Source organism: Plectrocnemia conspersa, unplaced genomic scaffold, assembly GCF_051122295.1.
Source record: "Plectrocnemia conspersa isolate PC_06_02 unplaced genomic scaffold, ASM5112229v1 ptg000003l, whole genome shotgun sequence".
Taxonomy (NCBI): Eukaryota; Metazoa; Arthropoda; class Insecta; order Trichoptera; family Polycentropodidae; genus Plectrocnemia; species Plectrocnemia conspersa.
The window spans coordinates 22212454-22228310 of NW_028277167.1; the positions used below are offsets into that span (position 1 = coordinate 22212454).

The 15857-nt window shown below is 34.3% G+C and overlaps 2 protein-coding genes across 7 annotated transcripts in view; one reads left to right on the forward strand and one right to left on the reverse strand.

Moving 5' to 3' along the window:
• Window positions 1-46: 46 nt before the first annotated feature.
• thoc5 (THO complex subunit 5) lies at window positions 47-4117 on the forward strand. Its single transcript, XM_088183409.1, has 5 exons — window positions 47-211; window positions 283-420; window positions 597-887; window positions 1452-1791; window positions 2849-4117. Exons 1-5 carry the CDS (start codon window positions 68-70, stop codon window positions 4069-4071), a joined length of 2136 nt encoding a protein of 711 aa, XP_088039535.1. The 5' UTR covers window positions 47-67; the 3' UTR covers window positions 4072-4117.
• Window positions 4118-7672: 3555 nt separating this feature from the next.
• The window catches only part of Atg1 (serine/threonine-protein kinase unc-51-like protein Atg1), a 51264-nt gene continuing 43079 nt past the window's right edge, over window positions 7673-15857 (reverse strand). Inside the window, exons 5-17 of one of the 6 annotated variants that reach the window (XM_088183414.1) lie at window positions 15650-15810; window positions 15451-15584; window positions 15259-15378; window positions 14477-14703; window positions 11390-11512; window positions 11205-11319; window positions 11067-11111; window positions 10605-10768; window positions 10416-10539; window positions 9364-9519; window positions 9168-9295; window positions 8962-9097; window positions 7673-8897 (exon numbers count right to left, since the gene is read on the reverse strand). In XM_088183414.1, the coding sequence (XP_088039540.1) occupies window positions 8824-8897; window positions 8962-9097; window positions 9168-9295; window positions 9364-9519; window positions 10416-10539; window positions 10605-10768; window positions 11067-11111; window positions 11205-11319; window positions 11390-11512; window positions 14477-14703; window positions 15259-15378; window positions 15451-15584; window positions 15650-15810 (1707 nt within the window). In that variant the 3' untranslated portion in view covers window positions 7673-8823. Of the gene's footprint in view, window positions 8898-8961; window positions 9098-9167; window positions 9296-9363; window positions 9520-10415; window positions 10540-10604; window positions 10769-11009; window positions 11112-11204; window positions 11320-11389; window positions 11513-14476; window positions 14704-15258; window positions 15379-15447; window positions 15585-15649; window positions 15811-15857 lie in introns of all 6 variants that reach the window. The other 5 variants (XM_088183412.1, XM_088183413.1, XM_088183411.1 and 2 more) reach the window with 5 other exon arrangements.

Below are 15857 nucleotides of genomic sequence, written 5' to 3' on the forward strand. Positions count from 1 at the left end.
AATGACGCGCTCGTTAATGAATTTGTCGCTCGTTACTTCGAGTCTTACAACAAACAACTGCTCTAAGATGGGACGGCGTCCTAGAGCTTCCGAGGAAACTAAGGCACCAACGACGCCTGGAGGCATAGAAGTCGCTGCCCCCAAATCCCAAATTATCATTGCGAGATCTTCAGATCAAGCGTCGAACATCAAACCGTCTGACGTTTATCAGGTGAAACATTTTTAGGTTAACCGGTTACAAATACAATTGAACATAAATTTTATTAATTAATATATTCTTAGCGCGTGATAGAATTCGAAGAGGGGGAAGCTAAACTCAGGTCTGCAGAAAGTGACACAAAATTGTTCTATGAGACCTACGAGTCGTTGAGAAAATTGTTCAAAACTATCTACGAACACAAGTGTCACAAACCGAACGCTGTGAGTATTTTAAATCATATTTAACATGTTTTCAATGGGACTGTAAAAATATATATATCGTTAACGACCATCGCTTTCCTCATGAATGTTGGATAATTTTACTGAAAATGTCTTCCATAAGTGGTGCCAGCAATATTGTTAAATGTCTATTTTATACTTGTATATATGATTTTTAGGATCCAACCGATATCAGCGAAGCCAGAGATAAAGCGTCTCTCCATATAGTGACTTTGAAGAAGTTGAATCGATTGGAAAAGTTGAGAACCAAGGCCGGGCACGATGCTTTACACAAAGAAAAGCAAAAGCTAGATTCCATGCATCTTTTACTTCAAAATTTGCTCTATGAAGCTAATCATTTAGATAAGGAAGCTACCAAATGCCTGCAGTTCAAATCTAAAGATGAAGAAATCGATCTTGTCGGTGTCGAAGAGTTTTATAAGAATGCGCCCGAGGAAGTTACGAGGCCGGTGAGTGAACTCTAAAAATGCCTTTACTCTAAAGTGACCAGATGTCCCTGATTTGAGTTATTCGTCCTGCAATGTCCGGCAAGAGCACAAACTTGTTGATTCCTCTTACTTATCTTATCTTGTAAAGACGGCATAGCGCTATGAATAATATGCACTGTTTCTTTTTCCTCGTGCGTTTTTTGTCACACTGGCAGGTTGCGCCAGGGACTTAATTTCAACTGTTGAAAAAGGTTGGCCAATCAGTGGTCTTTTTTATAATATTTCTGGCCAAATTCAAAGAAGCGTCCCTGTTTAGAATTCACGGTAAAAACAATAAAATCGTGCTATCACCGTTGCAGTGGAATGAAGCATATATAAATCGAATTTTGCCCAATAGAAGGGTTCAAAAAACAATTATCATTAGTAAGGATAGCTATCATATTTTTAAAACATAGTGTAATATTCGAGTGCAGACTAACTATGGAGCAATATGCGAGATGTGACGTCTGTATTTCTTCTTTTGTTTATTTCCCCTTACTTATTATTAAAAACTTACTATTTCTTATGATTTGTAATTTCATTTAGGCAATTACTAAAAGTAATCATCATCAATTGCGATTGGCTCGATTGGAATGGGAGTTGCGTCAACGTCGCGAATTATCCGAAGCCTGCGTTCCGCTGCAAGAGAACTATAGAAAAATATCGTCGTCTTTGACTGAAGTGCAAACGAGATTGGGAAGTCTAGCTCCAAAGTTACAAGACGCATTGAATGCTGCCAAACCGTTGCAAGAGGCTTTGGGACTCAATTCTTTGAGCGGAAGCGCTACTCGAGGACCAGCTACTTTGCTTCCTCTTCCATTGTTTTTGTTACATGCTAGATCATTAGCATTCTCCGAAGCGTTTGGACATGATACAGTAAAAGTTTGTAAGTATTTATTTTTTTTATATTTAATGCGTTGAAATTTCACACGAGTATTTGGTACTCTGAGAATTTATAGCAGCAGTGCCTCCATAGAATGTGCCATGTGCTGCAGTACATTCGCAGCCGGATGGCTTCTCGGAGGGTTTCACTAAGTCATGTGTGTCGACTCCAATTTTTATCCACCTTTCTCTTCACATGGTTTGAATTGTAGCTTCTTCTATTTCCGTATATTCTATTATGAATTATCTTGAAAACCTCATGGATCACCATTTATTTTTTTCAATGCAATCCCACAGCCATCTTACAATTTGGCCTCGTCTTAAATCCGGGGGCTTTATATATGCCATTCAGGTTATCATATGCTTGGGTGGATCTTATTGTACCAAAAGATTATTTATGACAGTCATATTTAAGCTAAAAGTCAACAAAAAAAGCAGTCGCATACAAAATAATGAAAAATAAAATACTTTGTAATTACCAAAATTCCAGAAATTACTCATATTTTCGAGTTAATATTATGCAGCTGTGGATAGTATTGACTTTTCTCTATTTTAAATCAATATTTCACTGCATTTGACAGCTTCAGACGTCATCAACTTTTGAACCTTATATCACAGTTATTTAATATATTTTAAGGTTACAGATTGCTTGAAACAAATATTGAAACCTTTATTTCTAAAATCTCTTTTTTGCTTAAAAATATTTTTAGATATATTAAAATTAAATAGTTTTCAAAGAATTATTGGTGTTTACAATACTCGCCATCACTACCATAGATTTATTATAGAATCGCATGGAGTGCACGAGTAAATCCTCATATTTTGTATGGCAGAACGTTTACACCGAATGTTCGACACATATTCTTTTAAGAATTGAAAAAAAAACTTATATTTATATTTTTTTAATTAACAGGATAATTTTATGTACATATAAAAAACTCATTTCTTAATTCGTTAAAAACAGTGCCTCACACTCAGTTGTATGAAAAGTTTTTGAATGCAGCTAAAGGGTTAAGTCCCGTCCCCCACATTACAGTTAACATATTCTTATTTAATTTTAGCCATTATTGGAAACGAAGACGAAGCATTCGATTTGGAGCAATCGAACGTTACTACCATTGTAAGCGATTCGGATTCGGATCCAGGCGCCGACGAAAAGGAAGAAGAAGTACCGGAGAAGAAGAAGCGTCACCGCAGAAGTACGGCCAAGTTGACTAAAAAAGAACGAGCCAGCGAAAGATTGAAGCTCATACTCAAAGTCCATCCGTTGAAAGTCGTCTTGATCGTGAAACAGAAAGACGTGTCAATCGTTTTGACCTTTTCATTCTTGACGAACTTAAAGATCGTTACAGTTCAAAGCTCAACCGAAGTTCCTAAGCAATTGCCCGGTATATCGGCCGGAGACGTCCTCAACAGCCAGAGCATATTACAAGCGTTGTATCCTAACGATTTAGGATTAGATTCTCCGCATCCGGCCACTTCGTATATTTTAAAATGCAACGGAATCGAAGGAGATTTTTCTCAGTATATTCCCGAGTTGGGCAGACCGTACGTTTGGGCTCAACGGATGTGCGGATTGGACTTCTTGGCGTCCGATTTGCCGAACACGAGCGAAAAGATGACGATTGCTAAATTACCAGGAGAGCCATGTTCTAAATTGTGCGTCGCCACAATCGAAAACGTTTTAGTCGAGCTGAAAAAGAATCTGAAGCGCAGATTGAGCCTCATGTCCGAATTGTTGGAGCTGGAGAATGGAAATTTGCCTCCGTTCGAAGGCACGGGAGCTTCTCACGTCCGTTTGATGGGTTCTCTGACTCAATGGCAGTCCATATCATGGAACGAATACAGTCAGGCTTCTTCGTCGAACAACTTTATCAATCTAGGTTTGGTGTCTCAAAATGATATGTTTTATAGAGCTATCGTAACGAGGCAGTCGGCTAAGTTGGTGGCTCTAGTGGCCGTTAAAAGTGCATATCCGAAGCAATCTCCGATATTATCTTTAACGCTGCACTGGAACGGAACTCATTGTGCCAAAACTGACGACGATATTAGAGATATTGAGAGATGCGTGAATACTAATTGGGGTATTCTGGACACAGACAAACCGGTGACTCTGGCCGGACAGATTACGAAGCTGATAGCTTGTATGGATATCTTACTGGAAGCCGTCGGTAGTTCGGAATTTTTGCCTGATAAGGTCGTATTCAGACCCGTGAAAGGAAGGACTAGAACGAAGCCGTATAAGTTTTTAAAACAAGGATCTGGAGTGTTTGTTCAATTCTAAACTATTTTATTTATTGTGACATGAATTCTATTTAAAAAAATAAAAAGATAATAATATTTTGTTGTATTTATTTTAAAATTCACGCTGAAACGACAAATCAAGTTGCTTTTATAACTGAAGGTAAGTTCTAACTAAATAGGAACAAAGTCCTTACAACGTACTCTCCTATGATTCTCTTAGCATCCAGAACAAAAAAGAACGAGTTGTAAATAGGTAATATAACTGCGCCAAATAAACAAAACTGCAATTAATTGTAACATATTAAATAAATGAACTTTTAAAAACATTCATATCTTTTTTCAACATAATATAATTGCCATAAAGATATTAAATTATACCGATTTTTTAACAATGTACTTCCACAACCTAAAACTTACACAATATTCTCATTAGATCTCTGTGGTAGATAAGGTTATAATTCGCAAAATAAACTCATGAGTTTTAAATGTTACTGGAGTTGACAGATTAGATAACACCTTCCTGGAATTTGTACGCGTTACTTAACAAACATCTTTATTGCATGCCTATCATTCGGGTATTTCCCAACCGTTTGGAAAACTGCTAAAATTGATCTGATAAGGATCCTACAAATCCGATTAGTTATCGCCCCATCAGTTTATTACCGCCATTTAGTAAAATATTAAAAATGCATTTAAAAAGTCTTTGGGAATAAGATTATTAACGAACAGTTTGGTTTCTGCGAAAATCACTAGACAATGCATCAACTTAATAGTTTAACTGAGCACATATACACTAATTTTAATATGAAAAAGAGTACGGGTCTTTTATGTTAGATATAGAAAAAGCTTTCGACACAGTATGGCATAATGATTTGATTGATAAACTATACAAAAACAAAATCCCTGACTATCTGCTATGCCTAATACGTTCATACATTAAAAGTAGAAGCTATGTTGTTTTACTAAATAATGAGCACTCGATCCTGCGTAAAGTTCCAGCTAAACTTCCTCATGGAAGTTTGTTCGGGCCATTCTTCTTCATCTCTTTGTTTTGTATGGAGACTAAGTTGATACACGAGAACTTAACACCAAGATATCCATCTCTATCTTAGTTCAGTTTTGCTACAATAAAATTGTTAGGTAGTGCATGGAATAAGTCAGTCAGTAGCTATCGACTGAACACTGAGTAGAATTTAATATTCCTTCAAACATCATCGCCGCTTTATAAAATGGAGGAAAAGACACTGAAGCGGTCGCGGGGTTACGCTTCTATATTGTAGTTATCGGCAGTCCGGTTGACGATCTGTGATAGGACGTTTGTACAGCGAACTGTACAAAGTGGCCCTTATGAATCTTCCGGTACGTTCTTGACGCGTGTTGACTGGGATCCTTCGACAGTCGTCGATATTAAACCTCGAGCGCGTGTCCTGGAGATGGTTGCTCAAACAGGAGGCGAGGTGTAGAATCCGTGTAGTCCAGTGAGTGTTGCAGAGTCAGAAGTCCAGAGTCGAGTGTGTATTGTGTCTCTTTGAGCCTTTTAGCGCCGCCTTATAATCCCGGTCGGGTGCGCAACAGTATCCCCACTCCGCGCGTTGCTTGCGGTGGCGGGGGTGCGTTGTGGTTGTACAACGCTGCTTAGTTCGGGTGCACGGCTCAGCGAGACTTCACTTTCACTCATGCTGCGTCACGGACGGTCGTCTCGGGGTCCCCATAACACCTTCAATATGGATCATAAAAGTTACTAGAAGGTGTCTTGATCATTGTAAAGAATTTATCGATTTGAAGTATAAGTTCTGAGAGTGGCAATAGTGCTCGGTGACAAATTGGTGTCCTAACCAGTTTTTAAAGATTATAAGTTTATTCAGTAAGCAATGGTTTCCACATTACTGGAATATTCATTTTGATTTCTGGGATTGTTAGATTAATAGACCAATAGCTTTAATTTACGATCATAAGTAATATAACAGGGAGCTGATCTTATGTAGCTCTAACACTTTAATTGCCTTATATAGACCCCTGTACCACGACTCGAACTCCCACATTCGACTTGAAAATAGTGAGGAGGTCGATTAACTAGGATCAGTGCCTCGAGCCGACAACCAGAGACCTTTTCAGAAGCTTTTTCGAAGTAGCAAAATTGGCCACTCAGTGGTCGTTCTTTTAATATTTATATTTCATTAAATGACGCATTTTTCTGGCCCAATTCAAGGAATCCACAGCAAAATCAATAAAATCATGCTATCGCAGTGAAAACGTTCAGTTATCTAGTGTTCATTATAAGACTTTTTATAACAATATTACAATAAGTGAGAATTGAATGAAGCATATCTAAACCGAATTTTGACCAATAGGAGGGCGGGAGTTTTGACCAATAGGAGGGAAAACAATTATCCCTTCTCAGAAGTCAAAAATCCACGTCAAAAGCAATAAAATCGTGTCAGCATCGTCGCAGTGGGAACGCTCATTACTGAGCATTCCAACTGCGACGGCGCTGACACGATTTTATTGCTTTTGACATGAATTTTTGACTTCTGAGAAGTAACATTTTAGATCACATGAATATTACAATTCGTAATAATAATGAAAAATTGATTTCAAAATTCTACGGGAGCACTTTTCTGATAAGAAGAGTCTCCCATTTCATTTATTTTTAACAAATTAGCTTGCCTTCAGCAAGAACAAAAACAGTGCAGCCACACTTACACATCTCTCACAGAGAATTAAAAGACAGCGGAGCACGACCTGCTTACTGGCTTACCTACCCCACATATTTCCTTCCTCCGTCTCCAACAAAAGATAGTGATGCCGGGAGACCATCAGCAGCTTCGGACCGGGATACCAACCGTAGCCGCTCAGGTTGAGATTTGGCAGTGGACCATCGTCACTGATGGGAAGCAATTGTGCTCGAGTAAGGGTCGCTAATGAGGCGATAGGTAAGGGCTTACACACTACCTGAGAAAGTTGGCGAGAGCACCAAGCCCCTCGGCAAAAAAAAAGTGATAATTGTTTTTGCGACCTTCTATTGACCAAAATTCGGTTTGAATATGCTTTGACCTATACTCTATTAATCAGAAATCTACAGTAATATTAGTAAGGATAGCTATCATATTTTTAATATCCAAGTGCAGACATCAAACATCACATGATAAATGAGTTGGCCTAGCTTGACGTAATGAAAGTTCTAAAATTATAATCAGTTGTAGTACTTTCATTAAATTAGGTTTGGGTTTGAACAGCAAATAAGCGTTTCGTAATTGCCAACTTGGGTTCCATAGACACTTTAGAGCAGTATATAATTTCACTAGCGTCTATCAGTTAAATCATATTTTCGCTAGTAGAAATATATATCTACCAGTGAAAATATATTCGGACTTATTAATTAACATGATCATGGGTGAGTCCCAACACTATTTTTTTTGTTTCTTAGAACGTTTTTAAAAATAAAAGATCAGATTTTGATATTAAATATTTTATATATTTTTCAATATATATATAGTATGTATATATACATATAGTTCAATCACAAATAAATTTATCATACAATAATGTCATCTAATAACAATTCTGGTTCCAAACACAAAATGAAACCGACAAATGGTTATTTTAGTTCACAAAAGAACCAAACACTTTGGTTTTCTCTCTTTTAATCATAATATTGAAAAAATATTACACATTTTCCCTTAACTCTGAGGCATTCATTGTACGCGTAGCAGTAAACAGTACAAATCCAATTCGAACATGGCCATTTTTATACATACTTAAGAATTGTTTACACGCTCAATTTAATATTCATCAAATAATCTACAACATTACAAAATATAAAATACATAAATACACGAGATTTCATCATTTTCTTCGTATCGCGCTTACACCGTATTAAATCACATAGAAATAAAATGACTAAACAATACAATAAAACGTATATCGCTAATATTGGAAATTAATTAGTGAAAAAAATATCAACATAGAAAAAAATGTCCAATTAAGGCAATTGTGAGGACATAAATAAACTTACGATTATCACATTTACAAAAAAAATCACTGTCTTCTTAAATTATATCCTTTCACATATACATAATATATACATGTACGTCCTATGCTTAAATGTTTCGTAATATTTTTCGATACATTAAAACGCCTAAAAAATATTTTCTCTCACAAGATCAATACAAATCGGAAGATGTATTTATCTATAAATAACGCAAGATCTACATATATACTAACACGCCGCAAAATAAAATTAATGTGTACAATAAAAAACACTAATTAAACTTCTAACGTGTGACTATATTAATATACAAAATAAATCAAATGAGATATCTTACCGTTAATTAAATTAATACAAATATGAATGTGTATACTAATATATTATCGTCGTAATATATAATTTTTTCAAGGTACAAGTTAAATTTGCTAGTTTAGACTAAACGTACTATGATTACGATTACGAGATACTAAACATATAAAAAAATAAACATTCAAAGCGTTTCCAATATGAAAACTATGCAAATCGATTCGTAGAAAGAAGCTCGACAAATTTAGAAAGAAGGAACGAAAAAATTAAATGACTCATAATATAAAATATTGCTAAGCTTATGGTACGTATTATAGTAATTTATGTAAAAAAAATAACGATGCAAATAATTATTTCTTCATTTACATTTTACTTCTTCGGTGTATTATTTATTTTGAATGTATAAACATATTGAAAGATAAAAAAGAGACGTGTCGGTCATCGCTAGCATCGTTTTTGCTTGAGCGCACGTCTCTGTCGCAACCGGTTGACGTAATATTACGTCGGATCCGTCACCATTATGTATCCTTTTTGTTGAAGTAAATAAAGTCGCTTTTCCACAGCATCCTTATCTGAAAGGTCAAGATTTATAAATTAATATAACGAATCATTAAATTAATCATCTTAAAATCGTACATTTTGTCAACAACGATCTATCGTGATGATGAGTCACGTGTTGCGCCAAAGAATGAAGGAGTATTTGAGCAGTTTGATATCGCTGGAAACACTCCTCGGGGTTTCCGAATAATTCCGATAAAGCAGCTTGTTGACACTATAAAATTACAAACAAACATTAATATTTGATCACAGATAAGATAATGAGTCCACAAAAAAAATATTACCATGTGGATGGCGTGATTGTATAATATTTTATCGGCAGTGGCCGAAGAATTTTTCATGAAGCCAAGACCGTGCAACCTTTTGGACTCAGCTAAGGTCGCCTTGTATTTGGTATTCATCACGGATAAAACTAAAACACGAATTAATTTTATGAACATAATGTATTTTAAATAAAGATACTGTGATGATGAAACTTACCGCTCTTGACTGTATTAGACGGATGTAGAGTGTGAGCTCGTAAATTCTGTGCTGCTAATGCCAATCCGGCTCCGAGTAAATGTAACGCACGCATTAGCAAAACGAGTCTTTCACTGTTACCAGTGTCTCCACCTAAGCCTATTTCACCATCGCCATCTTTAATAAATTAACAGTTTTTGAAATGTTGAAATATGATATATTATCATGTACTTTATAATATTTTTACTTTTTTTATATATATATTATTTTTACCTTTTTCCCACAAAGATAAGATTAACATTAATTGTTCCAACAAAATGTTTTTTTAACCCTTCATTATAATTCATGTTACAAGGAGCATTATAAATTAAGCAATAATTAAATTAAAATTTAGTTTGTTAAGGAAAAAATCAATGGTGGATAAAACAAACTCTACATTCCACTCTTCTGTTAATATCTAAATATGGCACTTTGCCTCGATAAACATTTTTAGAGGTCATAAATTAAAAGTATTTGAAAATTTACACAATTTCTTATCTGAGAACAAACTTTCGTTTCTCCTGGGAAATATGCTAAAAGATATTGAAAACATGAAAGGGATTAAGTAAAAAAAAAATATTGATAGCAGAGCAGTTAAATAATCATGTAATAATATTTATTTGCTAAGCCTTTTCAGATTACTATTTAAACATCGATGTATTATAAAATAAAAAATATATATATTTTAACATAAATATCCTACAGCCCATAAAACTGTATCTGATCCTTTTACGTAGGATGTTACATCTACAATGCTTTTCAAAGATCGGATTTCTACTTAGAAGCTGAATGCAATACTAGATTTAATATTATATATTGTTCAATTAAATGCAATTAAAAAAAATCTATGTGCCTCAAAAACCATAGAAATTAGCTTTGAATTAATTTAATATGTACTATGTATTCTTATAATTTAGAATAAAAAATATTTTATCAGTATTGAAGAATCTATTGTTGAGAATCATTGGTTGGATATATATACTATATCATATGTTATGTATTTAATTTGGTTTAGTTTAGTAAATGATGCTTACTTGACGGAGGTGAGCTGTCCATTAGAGCAGCCAATGGAGCTCCACGTTTTGCTGCCAACTCCAAAACGCATTCGCTTAGAGCTAAAACAAAGTTCAACTTTGCTAGTGTCTCGTTGTGCTCCCTCTGTAATTTAACAATACAATAAAAGTTAAGTTATATTTTTCTTCTAATAAAAAAAATATACGTACATCTAACAAAGTCTCTTGAGGTAGATCCGGAGCGATAAAATTCAACGGATGCGGAAACAACGCTTGGAAGGAGTCAGAAATGTTCGGAAGCGTCGTGGCCCTGTGTGGCAGGTTGTTGTTATCGGCCGCGCAAATAGCCGCCAAAACTACCGGGGGAGACGTTCCTAAAATGCAAACAAAATCGTTTTCACATCAGCCATCGGCGTAATCCAAAACGTAATAAAAACAAAAAACAAAACACAATCCATTTTTAATCGCACATGAATACAAAAATATGACTAAGGAAATGACCACTGAAGTGTTAACAAGAGCTACGTAAATAAATGTATATATTAGAACGACGGTGATAACTAAAGAGAGAAAAACGTGATGTACTATTTATAAGTATATGTATCGTAATCAAACCTATTTTCATATTTTTGTATGGGATTTTGGACACCGTTTTAAGCGGACTCAACATACGTGGCCTTTCCTTGGTCGATAACATTCTTGCGTAATGAAAACCTCCTGCGTGTACAGAACAATGCGATAAATAAAAGTGACGACAAATAAAAATAATATCCTTAATACTTGATTAGCCAATATCAATATGTCAATTACCTGAACGTCTCAGCGGACTGGCGTTTGTCGGCGACACTTGCCAAGTTGTGGGAGGAGAGCTTCCAGAAGCGCTCCTTCTTCGACCCGAAGGTGACGTACCCATTGTGAACTGGACCTGAATCATACATTCAAAACACGATGAAGGAATATTCAGAATAAAAATATTATTTAATGTAAACACTAACAGAAGGTGGCGATAAAGAACTGATATCTGGCTGTGTGGACCTTTGCTGTTCGGATCTTTTCATCGTGATTGGCTGCGATCTTGGTATGGTGCAGCCGGCGATTATGTTGCCGTTTTGTGGAATCTAAAATTTTTTAACCAAATGTTAATAAGTTAAATGAACCAGGTGAACTGCTTCTGAGCAATATGACATAAATGATTACATCTCAGATCAGCAATAACAATGTACAACAAAATATATACCACAAAGATAAAATGCAAAATTAATGAGTATTAAATTTTTACGAATATTTTAAAATGTTTTACAACGGCTGCATATGAAAGTATGGGTCTGTGTTAGACGTTTTTGCTTAAAAGCCGTTGACGCAAATATGCGTCATTGATAATATAAAGGATTTGAAATATATTCTAATGATAATATTTCATGGCAAAAATCCAATATTAAAAAAAATTTTAGTTTATTGAAATATTTTGCGTCCATTGCAAAAATCTTGAATTTAGAACGATTACTTTATAAGTTTAATGAAAGAGTTAAAAATATTATAACTTCATAAAAAAACAGTGACTAGACGTGCATTAACACTTTTAGTAATTTTTAGCAGCCAGTGTAGTGTTAATATTTAACTTTCGATTTCTTATATATTTTTATTTAATTAATCTTTATAAACATCCATATTTAAAATGATTGCATAATCGCCTATTCAGATTGACTCGTGGCTTGTATGTGGTCAATTTTATATTATTATGTTTGATAATTAATTTTTATGGCTATATGCTTTTTTGAAAAAAATTTAACTTCATTATAATTATTATGAATGATCTGATTATAAGCAAAATCTGACATTAAGTTTTTCATAGTATGTGTTAACTCATTGCGTACGGTGTGCACAAATTTGTGCGTTTCAGAAACCTTCCGTTGCGTCGGTGTGCACAAATTTGTGCGTTTCGTCATTTTAACTTCATACGAAAAAAACCCACGTAAACTGCGTATTTACTGTAACGTATTTATTTAGGGATTTACCTACAGATGTTACTAATATCATATTAACTAAAAATAGTTCAAAAAAGTAGAAATTCTAAATTCCAGAGGCTCAAAACTCGGGTAAAATAAATTCGTTTCAATATGTATGTTTACATATATATATACAATTTTTTTCTATGGAATTATCTCACATATTATTTATTAGAAATAGTGAAATCACTCAATATCAAATTGCGAATCACGTATCAATAATATATAAATATATTTAATTAATTTTTAACACTTAACGGTCGATTTACGCGGCGATATTCGCAAGACACCCAACCGTCCAATTTCGAACAAATGTAACGTTTCCGTTAGGCTAAGCGCACGCTGTTATAAAAATGTTAACGAAAAACCCCACCTTATCGGTTTGATTCAGGTAAAGATGGTAATTTTTTTAGAGATATGTTTCTTGAAATTCTTATCTACAAAATTACAAAAAACCCAAAATATTCAAAGGTAACCGCATAAAAAAAAGAAATGTTGAGCTAGACCTAATATCTAAGTACATATTATCAACCCGAAGCATTATAACAAAATAATCAGTGATTCTCAACTTTTAATTGCGTTAATTTATTTTACAACTTTTTGCATTATGATATTTTGTTAGGTTTACAATATATTTTTATAATGCTTATTTATTTCGTACTCCTTCATTTATTGATACTATTTTCTAAGAAATAAATTACAGTAAATCAAATTCATATTTTTATAATATAAAATATAATTTTATTTATTTATCATTATTTTCTGTTATATATATGTATGTAGAGGTATCGTGGGCATTTAAATGCAGATTCATCAATCCCAAATGTGATATTTTATAATATTTAGACCTGAAATGATCCCGATCTGTTCAAATTAAATAAACTGTTCTCAACATGTTTTTAATTACCAACACATTGAATACCGGGCATTATTCCTAAAAATGGAGCGTGCGGCGGGGATTATTTGCAAAAATTAGAACTTTAATTTGTGTAACTATCCAAGCACATTGGTGGTTCGAGTCTTTATTTTGATGCGAAGTATACAGTAAGTGCGCGTTTTTCATTATTTTAACACATTGCGTACCGTGTGGTAAAAATACAAAAAGTGGTAAATATATAATATTAAAGCAATAATAATAAAATATTTAGAATCACTGATAATTTTTAATTATATTAAATATACTATATAAAATAATAATACATAAATTATAACAGAAATATAAAATAATAATACATAAACAATAAAAGATTACATTTAGCCATAGGCAAACGTTACGTTTGTTCGAAATTGGACAGTTGGGTGTCGTGCAAATATCGCTGCGTAACTTGACCGTCAAGTGTTAAAAATTTTGAATTGATTGTATAGGTCACAAAATTAGATATTTTCGGTTTTTATTATATACAACAGTATTTTATCATCATTTTATTATTATCTTTATTGTTTTTATTCAAAAATATATATATTTGGTTATTCTAAACTAAAAATTATATTTTATTTTATTGGTACGCGATCCACAGTTTGACGTTTACTGATTTTATCATTGCGAATACAAAAAAACGATCATCATAAATCTGTTTTTAAAATTTGACGTTAAAACGTTGACTAATTAAAGAGTTACGATGTTTTAAAAAAAATAAGTTTGTATCCTAATTTTCGCAAATAATCCCCGCCGCACGGCTCCATTTTTAGGAATAATGCCCAGTATTCAATGTGTTAATATATTTTTTACATAATACTTAATAATTTTTATTACTATATTTTTAAAACTACACATGATAAAAACAAACTAGTATAATACAATTTAACCTGTAAATCAGAAAATTTAATCTTTGTGACAAAAATGTTGTGTAACAATAATCCAGAAAAATGATAAAATTAAGCAAAAACTAAAATAAATATTATTGAAGCAATTTCTTTTTACTGAAAATTTAAGATTACAAAAAATAAAAAATAATTTATCCGAATGTCATTTGATAAACACGAAACTTTCAGGGTAAAACTTAAGATATAAGTTATCTTATCTTTGTGGCAGACAAAGCGTAAAATTATTGTAGTGTTTTTTTAATATAAGTATACCTTGGTATGCAATCGTTGTGAAGGCACAGGTATCGGCTCAGATATCAGAAGCGAAGAAGGCCTGCCGGGCGGGTCGCCTGGTGGGTCACCGGAAGGTAATATAGGATGAGGCGGCATGTGTCGCGGAGAAGCCGACGGCAACTCGGCCGTTAGATCGCTCGGAAGATTCGACGGCACCAAAACAAAATCTTCCTCAGGACTCGACGAGGTGCATTCCGGCACGTCAGCTGTAAAGATAACGTAACAATATAAAAGATGACATTATTCCATATGGAACGTTCTATATAACCTATGAAGGACATTGGCAGCATGCCTGATTCTTCAAACACTCGATTGTACATGGTTATTTCAATGTTATGCAATTGAGGAGCAAATTTGACGTATCGCAAGTGGATGAGAAATATATACACAAAACATTTGTTTACAGCGAGACCGGCCGCTGCCAAGTAACATCTGATCGCTTGGAAAAGTTCACGGTGAGTTTCATTGAGAGATCTTGAACGCGTGCCAACAATGACGTATGTCATAATACAAACGGACTAAAAAACTTGGTGGTGTAAAAATATAAAAGTAAAGGTACCACATTCAAGGTTAAAATCTGCGATTCTGTACATAAAAGTCGGATACTGTAAGATATTATATACAAGAGAACTACTATTTACAAAGGATGTAAAATTACTACTATGTAAAGGGACTGAATAATACAAATGCACATGGTGCATTAAATTAAACTATAATTAATCGAAGCATTTTAGGATAGATTCAAGAGAAATCAATATTACCTAAAGGTGGCGATTTCGAAACAGGAATTGGAGACGGCTTCGGAGTCATCGGAGCCACCGCTGCTGGCATTTCACGCGGCATCGGAAGAGGTACAGGCGGGCTGAGCGATGGTAGTTCATCTGTAACATTACAACAATGGTCAATACGAATATCATCAACAAAAATACAAATCTTGTCACAAAAGCTACCACTTGAGGGCGGAGGCTCAGGTCTTTGTAAAAAAGGATGATTGAAAAACACGCTGAACTCCATCCGGTCTCTGGCGGTCCTTCTAAGCAGACCGTAAAGCAAATCCGTTAATTCTGGACTCGTACCGACAGGTATTCTGAAATACAAATATGATTGTGATACGGTTTTGATATTACGGTTGAATTTGAGAGGAGGGCTTACTTTGGAGATAAATTAATATTCTTCTCGTAAAACATTTTCAGAGCTTGCGGAGTGTGGGCTTGGAAAGGAGCTTTACCGGTGAGGCATTGGAATATAATTGTGCCCAAACTCCAGAGATCAGCTTTGGCGTCGTACTGGATCGACATTATCACTTCAGGAGCCTAAAAATGATAAAATCAGATACGTTAGACTTTTGTTAATATAGTCA